The 8,620-nt window shown below is 45.6% G+C and overlaps 1 protein-coding gene across 1 annotated transcript; it reads left to right on the top strand.

Moving 5' to 3' along the window:
* The first annotated feature begins 1,891 nt into the window (after window positions 1-1,891).
* On the top strand, window positions 1,892-8,180 carry CLEC14A (C-type lectin domain containing 14A). The gene has a single exon (XM_053310819.1). The coding sequence runs from the start codon at window positions 1,892-1,894 to the stop codon at window positions 3,266-3,268; it is 1,377 nt and encodes a 458-aa protein (XP_053166794.1). The 3' UTR covers window positions 3,269-8,180.
* The last annotated feature ends 440 nt before the right edge of the window (window positions 8,181-8,620 follow it).

The following is an 8,620-nucleotide window of genomic DNA, read 5'->3' as shown; positions in this document are numbered from 1 at the left end:
ACGCGAAAAAGCTTCGATCGGGGATATCCATAACGGAATTTTTGGTTCTAACCAATTTTTATATTTTAACCATACCCTCATTAAACTCCTTCTTACATAATGATTCAAAAAGTCTTTATGTATTTTACTTTTTTCATACCATAAGTAAGCATGCCATCCAAACCTTCTATCAAATCCCTCCAGATCAAGAACTCTGGGGTTTCTCAATGTTATCCATTCCTTTAACCATGTCAAACAAACAGCTTCAAAATACAACCTTAAGTCTGGCAAGGTAAGACCACCTCTTTCCTTTGCATCTGTTAAGTTCTTAAAGGTTATTCTTGGTTTTTTCCCCTGCCAAACAAACTTAGTTATGTCCTTCTGCCATTGCCTAAAACAAGTCAAATTATTAATTATAGGAATAGTCTGAAAGAGGAGAAATTTCAGACACTTAGTAAAATCCTGGCTTTAGTAAGATCTATGGGAATTTTGCCATTAACTCCAAAGAAGTCATGATGATGAATAATGGTGTCATTAGCTTACTCGTAGCTTGTGTTGATACTGAAGTTTAGGACTAAATTACTCTTTTGCTTTTTACCTGAATTGAGCAATTTGAGATGGATACATTCTGGCTTGTTTTATCTATGTAGCAGAGTTGTGGGAGTTAGAAGAGAGCAGAGCTATAGGAGACAAATGGAGGCTCCCTAAGCTATCATCATCACTATTATTAATTCTCTTAGCCAGCCGCCAGCCATGCATGGGGAAGTGGCAAGGCTATGTGTGCCGGTGAAGGAGGCACCTGATTGGCTGGGAGCCGGTTGGTAACTGTTTGGATGTGGAAGCGCGAGAAGAGTCAGGAGAGGCGGTGACAGCGGGCCCAGCCACGGCAGGGAGGCGGTGGTGGCAGTAGGCCTGGCTGCAGCGGGGAGGCGGCAGCAGTGAGGCGGCAGCGGTGGGCCCGGCAGTGAGGAGGTGGTGGCAGCAGGAGGGGAGGGGACGGGCTGGCTTGAAAGCTGGCTAGAAACCACGGGGGGGGGGAGCAGGCCATGCAGGCGCCCAGGGGAAGAGGGCGCAGACGCTTCTGCGCCAGGTCTGCTAGGTTTTTTTTACTATTCAAGAACAATGCCAGAGGGATGCCATAAAGGATAATAAATTCCTGAGAATTAACTCTCTAGTGGTCATTTATTTTTAATTACTCTTCAAAAACCACTACTGCACTGTTCCTACAATATATGTAGTTTTAGAAGCACATATTTTACATCACCTTTATTGAGGATCATTTCTGGATTTTTTAAAAAGCTGAAATATCTAGTTATGATTATGATGTGCTGTTATTCTATATTTATTCTGTATCTATAGTTTGTGCCTGTACACTGTCCATTTAATAAACTTCAGTTATGTTCCTCCTTTATAATTTCTTTCCAAAATAAAAAAGTCACGCAAGGACGTGCAGTATATATGTTTCATTTTGTTGATTTTTTTTGGTGACTTGATTCATCTCACTGGCTTGTTTTCAACCATCTTTGTTTCACACCTGCCTGGTTCGGTTTTGTTTTCCCATTTATTTCAGTAAGCAAATTTCAATTAACTGGAAATTTAATTGAAACTTTAAAAAAAAAATCTTTTCAGAATCAAATCAAATCATCAGCCCATTCCTTATAAAGCAGATGTTTCCGCGCTTTGGAGACAAGTATTGGCACAGGCACTTCAACAAATTAAGGAAGTTAAGGTCAAGCCTAACTTCTGACACATTTCCTTTTAGCAACTCTAAGGCAAGGCTGTGGGAACGGAGATATTGTTGTGATGTGATGTGTATTTTAAAGAAAAGGAGTGGTCTCCACTCCACTTTCCTTTATTTCAGACTGGTCTGTGAATGTTACTTATCCGCCTCATTGTGGAGTTGGGCGGCAAGATGACAGGACGCATTCTGGCGCCTCTTGTCCTGCAGCTCTTCACCGTGCTACGGGGGTCTGCTGAACCCGCGCAGAGCGACCGCGCTTGGTGTCACCGTTCTGGAGCTTGTTACAGTGTCCATGTGGCCAGCCTGAATTTCAACGAGGCCCAGGAGGCCTGCCACCAGCGTGGGGGAGGCCTGAGCACAGCCAGCGGCGAAGCCGAGCTGGAAGCCATCTTCGCTCTCCTGAGAGGGCTTGCCCGGGAGACAGGCACCTCTTCCTTTTGGTTGGGCCTGCTCAGGAAACCTCCGCAGTGCACCCGCAGAGACCTGCCCCTACGGGGTTTCTCTTGGGCCTCGGCTTGGCCTCAAGAGGTCTCGGCTAACGGGACCATGGAGACCCCCTACTGGGTGAAAGAGCCGGCCATGTCGTGCCTCAAGCTGAGATGCGCCGGGCTGCACATGGCTGCCGCTGCTGCGAGCGGGGAGCAGCCTGTGCAGCGGTGGGGCCTGAAGGATCACTCCTGCAACCACGTCAATCCCGGTTTTATCTGCAAGTACTACCGCTCCGAGGCGGGGTGCCCAGCGCTGCACGCGCCCGGCGCTCGCAACCTGACCTCTGTGCTCCCTTACCAGGTGCAAAGCACCGCTTTGGAGTTCAGCCCGCCGGGCACGGTGCTCACCCTCGCGTGCCCCACGAGGGAGGCTCGCTTTACGTGCCGCCTCTTGCTCGACGGCGTCGGCTACCAGTGGGAAGGCACCGCGGATAGACTCTGCTCCTGCTCCAGCGGCAACTGGAGTCTTAGCAAGGCAGGCTGCGTGGAGCCTGCGGGCTGCGTTGGCGCCCAGGGTGTGTTCCTCTGCTTGTGCGCCTGGGGCTCCCGCTTGGCTGCGGAGGTGAAGTCCTGCTGGCGGGCGGAGAGTGGAATAACGGCGGGGACGCCTGGGCTGCTGCTGCTGCCGGCTCAAAACAGCTCCCTGCCGGAGCCCTTTCCCGACGTAGTAGTGCGCATTTCCAACAGCAGCATTCCCGCCGAGGATGAAACACTCCTTGCTCCTGACTCCTCCAGCTATGTCTTGATCATTTTGATCACGCTGGCCGTGGTGATCTTGTTGATCCTGATCATGGTCGCGCTGCAGTGCTGCCAGTCCTGCTACAAGAGCTGCTCTTCCAAGGGCTCTCTACCCGTCAAAGACGGAGTTCTAGTTGCAGCCAAAGAAGGCGACCCAGAGGCCTCCGCCACCCGCACCAACTCTGTGCATTCCCTGGTGGGGCCGAGCAAGGAAGAGTCGGCAGAGGCTTCTTCGGAGGGGGATCTGGAGTCCTTAGATGGAAAGGTGGAGATGGAACAAGCGCAAGCAGACCTGGGCTATTCGCTAGCGAAAACTGACTAGCAGTTATAAAGAAACTATCTCCCCCCCCCCCCCCCCCCGCTTTCCCCACCTTTACTAGATATTTGTGGATTACAAAAGAAGAACTGTAAGTTTCAGGTTTATTTTTAGGGAGACTTTCTTCTCTGCCTGAGAAAGGGGACTAGCTCTATGTTCTGTGGGAGCTTGGCAACAAACCTTTGATGGGAATCCCATCTCCTCCTTGCTTCTTCCCACAATCGAGTCCTCTAAGCTTCTGGGTGACAGCGAGAGAGTAGGGCACACACACACCTGAGCCCATGGAAGGATAGGGCTACACCCTGCAGCACGATTGCTGCTTGTCAACCCATCCAAGCAATTAAGTGAGCACTGGAGGAAGTTGCAGGGAGTAGTTGCAAAGAGTAGCTGCTGCCTCCACCCTCTCTTCCCTGGCTGTCCTTAGAGGAATGTTGGTCTCAGGGCAACAGGAGGGGTGTGGGGGACTCTGGTAAGAAGCCATGGCAGCACTGAGATTTGGGGCCCTAGTGATGTGGAGATTCCTGCTACAATCTCCACCACTACCACCGCCGCCGCCTGGAGCAGCCACCCTCCAACTCAGCCAGCCCCGCAGCATGCTCTGTTTTGCCAAGAAGAGCATGCTGCGGGGCCTGGCCTAGTTGGAGGGCAGCCATTGTGTGGCAGGTGGGAGCCATGCTGCCAGGGCACTGCTTCCACTTGGTTGCTCAGTTATCCTCTCTTGCTGTGTGGTGCAGCAGTAAAGATGGTCTGCCGAGTCCACTCGAGAGAAGGTAGCCAGGGAACAGGAGAGAAATGAGCAGAGTTGGTGGAGATGCCAAGGAGCTCTCTTGTCTCTGCACACTCTCTCCACCGGAATGGCATGGCAAGAAGTTGCTGTACTGTCCAGGGAGATTGCTTTCAACCTCTGTGCTGCTTAGAGGAAGAGCACAGGTGAATGAATGATTGAGGGGAGGCAGTCACTATGCTTTGCTGTTATCACGCACTTGTTCCCCTGTTTAGGCAGAAGGTGATCTCTGTTTAGAGTTGCCATGTCCCCCGGAATTCTGGGTTTCACCTGGATTTTAAGCATCTCACCCAGATTGCTTAGCCCACCCAGATTCACCTGGATTTCAGCTTTCATTTTAAAACACACACACACAACTAAGCTCTAGCCCTTGAAAAGTGGTAGGGTTGTGTGTGTGTTTTTTTTTTTTCTGTTTCGATTTGTACCAAATCCAAATCAACCCAATCAATCAATTTTGTATTTTGTCCGAAATTAACCCTTCCGAATCATCTCAGTTTTGTTTTATATCTGAATTAATCCAAATCTGAATTTATTCAGATTTAAAAATGGGTCACATGGTCAAAATAGTGGGGGGGGGGGTATAGTACCCAATGAGTGGAAGCTACCACAAAAATTTCAAAGGAAATGGGCAGACGGCTGATTTTTGGTGAATTTTTGAAGTTTGCGCGTCTTTTAGATTTTCCCCATAGGATATGATGGAGGTTTCAGGAAAAGTATAGCTTCACGCGGGGGGCGGGGACAGAGTGGAGTGTGGTTGGTCGTAGTTCCCAGTTGGTACAAGGAATCTACCACAATTTTTTTCCAGAGGAATTTGGCAAAGGGCTGATTTTTAAAGTATTAATGAAATTATGCGTCTTTCAGATTTTCCTCATAGGGTATAATGGAGGTTCCTGCAGTCCCATAACTCCACTTGAGGGGCACTGGGGTGGCCCAGAGCAAGTGGCAGTGTAGTGCACATAGGGTGCCAACCACCCACATGGGTTGCCCACCCATAAAGTACAGGGTTTTGTTGTTCTAGAGGTGTTCTGAGAGTAGATTCTCTAGTAGCATATGAGAGTGGATTCATGGTTTCTCATTAAAAATCTCATTTGCTACCAGAGAATCTAAACTCAACACCTCAGAAACAACAAAGCCCAGTACCCCAATGGGTTAGCAATCTAGGAGAGTGGTTGGCACCCTCTGTGCACTACACCACCACTCGCTTCGGGCCATCCCAGTGCCCCCCAGGTGGAGTTATGGGGCTGCTGAAACCTCCATTATTCCCTATGGGGGGAAATCTTAAAGATGCGTAAACCTCAAAAATTCCTAAGAAATCAGCCCTTTGCCCTATTTGGAATCTGGGTGCACCACCCTTGGGGCACTGCCACCCAACCCACTGTTTTGCCCCTGAAGCCCCACATAAACAAGTTGAAAGAGTGAAGAGAATGATGAACAACAACACTTAATTTTTTGGCACAGTTATTTGAGAATTTTGCAGCAGGTGGGAGCCTGTCCCTGTGGCACTAGTACAGCAGCACAACCCATTTGTGGATTCAAGCAATCTTTCAATAAAAACACTCCCTCCCCATTGAACAGTGACCACAGGTCATTTAAGATAGCAAGATAGACCAATGAACTGCCTTGGTACTATGGAACAGCTAGAAATGTTCATTTAACTGAAGTGGAGTGAGCCGTAGCCCAAACAAATCATCCTACTGTTCAGAATTGTTGAGATTTATCATCACTGCATTTCAGAAAGTGCAAAACCATGGATCATGGTTACAAGAAAGAGAGAAGCAACTAAGATTCCTGGGGATGTCAATAGATTGACAGGGAGTATTCCCCACCCCCTCCTTTTGTCTCCTGTAGTCCCATCTGAATGACCTGTCCCTGCAATGGCAAAAGTTGTGAACCACTGGCTTAGACATCATGTCCCACTAAATTACATTGCGGCCTAAATTACATTAGACTGCTCAACTTGGGCAACAAAACTTAGACACCACTATAACTCAAAAAAAAAGAAAAAAAAATCAGAAGAAAAACAAAATAGCTCTTCAAAAGACCCCTGAACAAGTCAAGAGATTCTTTCTAAACCTTTGGAAAGAAAAACCTGTGTAATTTCAGAACTTCCCTAACCAGCTTCTCAAAAAGCTTCTCCAGACAATTTATACCATGGGTTTTAGCAAGAGCTTTGGAATTGCATTGAGCTCCCAAAGATATTTGGGTATTTCTGTCTCAAAATGCTGTCTTCCAAATCCCTTTGCAAGGTCAGTTTGCATTTCAACACATACTTAAGTAAACCATTCATGCTCAACAGCTTTTTGCATATCTTATCTTCTGCTAATCACTCAGTGCCTCAGCTGGAGTGGAGAGAGTCAGAGAAGTCAATTTGAATTGCAATGCTTTTCCGAAGAACAAAGCATTCTGTCTGGAACACAGTCATTTCGATTTGGAAACAAAAATCTCTGTTTTTTAATTCTTGATTTTGTTTTGGTTATAAAACCTCCGAAATTGCCATTTTCGGGCACAAAACGTTTTGTACCCGAATCGAAATGCACAAGCCTAAAAAGTGGAGTTATGGAGCTAAGTGTGCAGTCACTATTCTGCTCAAAAGTTATTTGCAAGCCCATTTCTTCTTCTGCATGATTCCCATCATCCACTACGTTCATCGGGGGAGGCTCGTCTGTGGCTACCTCCATGTCGTTTGGTGGCCACCCAGGGACGGGCCTTCTCTGTTGTCACCCCGAGACTTTGGAACGCACTTCCCGTGGGAATAAGAGTCTCCCCATCTCTAGTGGCTTTTAAAAAGGGTCTAAAGACTTATCTTTTTACCCAAGCTTTTTAGCTTTTTAACTTTTTAAACTTTTGATTGTTTATTATTTGTTTTAAATTGTTTTTAGTATTTGTTTGTTGTGAACCGCCCTGAGACCTTGGGTTAGGGCGGTATAAAAATGTGCTAAATAATAAATAAATAAATTTACCTAATATGCAAATTAGGCACCCGGAGTTGACAAGCCAGAATATGGCAACCCTATTCTGTTCACCTTGTCACTCTCTCTGGGCAATGGTGTAGTGGTGCTAGTCCAATGCTCAGAGTCAGGCAATCCATTGAGGGGAGGTAATGATAACATTACATCCTTTGATGGGGCACATTTGTCAGCACCAAGGAACCCCAATACAGTCTGGGAAGTTCTATAACTCGGGCACTTGCAGCCCTGTCTTACGGGCACACTTGGCCAAATGAAAGTTATTCTTTTCTGACTCCATGTGTTCATTACATGCTATAGGTTAATCCAAGCAAATCTTGCTTGACATTTAGAATTTAACAGGCCGTGTGTATGCTTAAGGACACTTTTAAAATCTCCATTAACATCTAAACTGTTTGCCAGCCTTGCACATGGGTTGCCAGATGGCCCTTATTTTATAGGAATAACCTTTATTTCACCACATCAAAACTTAAAGAACATGATACCACTACTAAATCACATCTGAAGAGACAGTCTGGTTCTGTAGTGTTCCTAATATTTGAGCTTTGTACCTGTCAGCATCTCACATGCAGACAATAAGGGAAGAATCTCTAGCACATGTGAAAAAGATGGATGTCTGTGTTTAATCATTCACTTATTACCATGGCTTACTTCTTACATTTTATAGAACTTCAGCTTCAGTAATGGGTGAAATATTTCATGCTTGTTCTTGGATTAACAGGAGCACTTGAGAATTTGAGTAATGCTGAAAATCAGTTTACTTTTATGTGGTTTCTAATGCATAGTGTTGGTATATAATGAATAGTATTTGCTCCCAATATGAGGAAAATGAGTTACTGAATGGTTCTCCATAGCACCCAATAAGAACCTTTCCTCTCCTTCCCTGCTGTCTCTGTGTTGGGTGAGCTGCAACTGTACCTGCATATACCACTGTGTCCAGAAGCCCTCTGAATATAATAATACAGCTGCCTAATCATCCTCAGGCCTCATGCATATTGATAAGAGTACATCAGAAGGATACAGACTTGTTGCATTTTCAAGATGAAAGAACTGAACACATCTTACTCAAACATCCTTGGATTACCTCTGCATGAATCTAGACATTACTGTTTCAGGAACTGTAGTCTGTAATTATAAGTAGATATCCATGAAACATTTTTATATTTTGCTTCTGCTTTTTGTCGTTTTATTCCACACACACTCATTTTACCATAAAAATACAGCGTTAGTTGATTTAAATATTGCTTTTCAACCTAGAAATGTATATATCAGGCAGTATAAAAATGTGATAAATAAATTTATGTTGTTTACTCTTTCCAGTAATATTTTTAGGTATTCGTAATGCATTTGTTAAATACATTAAAAATATTGGAAAGAGTATAAACACTATAAATTAAAACTGAAAAGCAAAGTTTTAGTTAAAATAATCTACATATCTGCTAGGCCTATGCACAGCGAAAAATGTCAGATCCATTCCAATCTGACCCAATACAGAGATATGCGGGGGATGATCCAACATGCCCCCCTCCCCCCAAAAAACTGCCAGAGTCAGATTGAATCTGCCGTTTCTCTGACATTATTTTGGACCCTTCCTCTCCTCCCCACCCC

The sequence above is a fragment of the Hemicordylus capensis genome, chromosome 1 (assembly GCF_027244095.1).
Source record: "Hemicordylus capensis ecotype Gifberg chromosome 1, rHemCap1.1.pri, whole genome shotgun sequence".
Classification (NCBI taxonomy): Eukaryota; Metazoa; Chordata; class Lepidosauria; order Squamata; family Cordylidae; genus Hemicordylus; species Hemicordylus capensis.
Note: the sequence above shows the minus strand (reverse complement) of the source record. Positions and strands in the feature narration are given on the sequence as shown.

Bases quoted from the DNA above. Each gene is read 5' to 3' on its own strand.
- CLEC14A (XM_053310819.1), top strand. From the start codon at position 1,892: ATGACAGGACGCATTCTGGCGCCTCTTGTCCTGCAGCTCTTCACCGTG.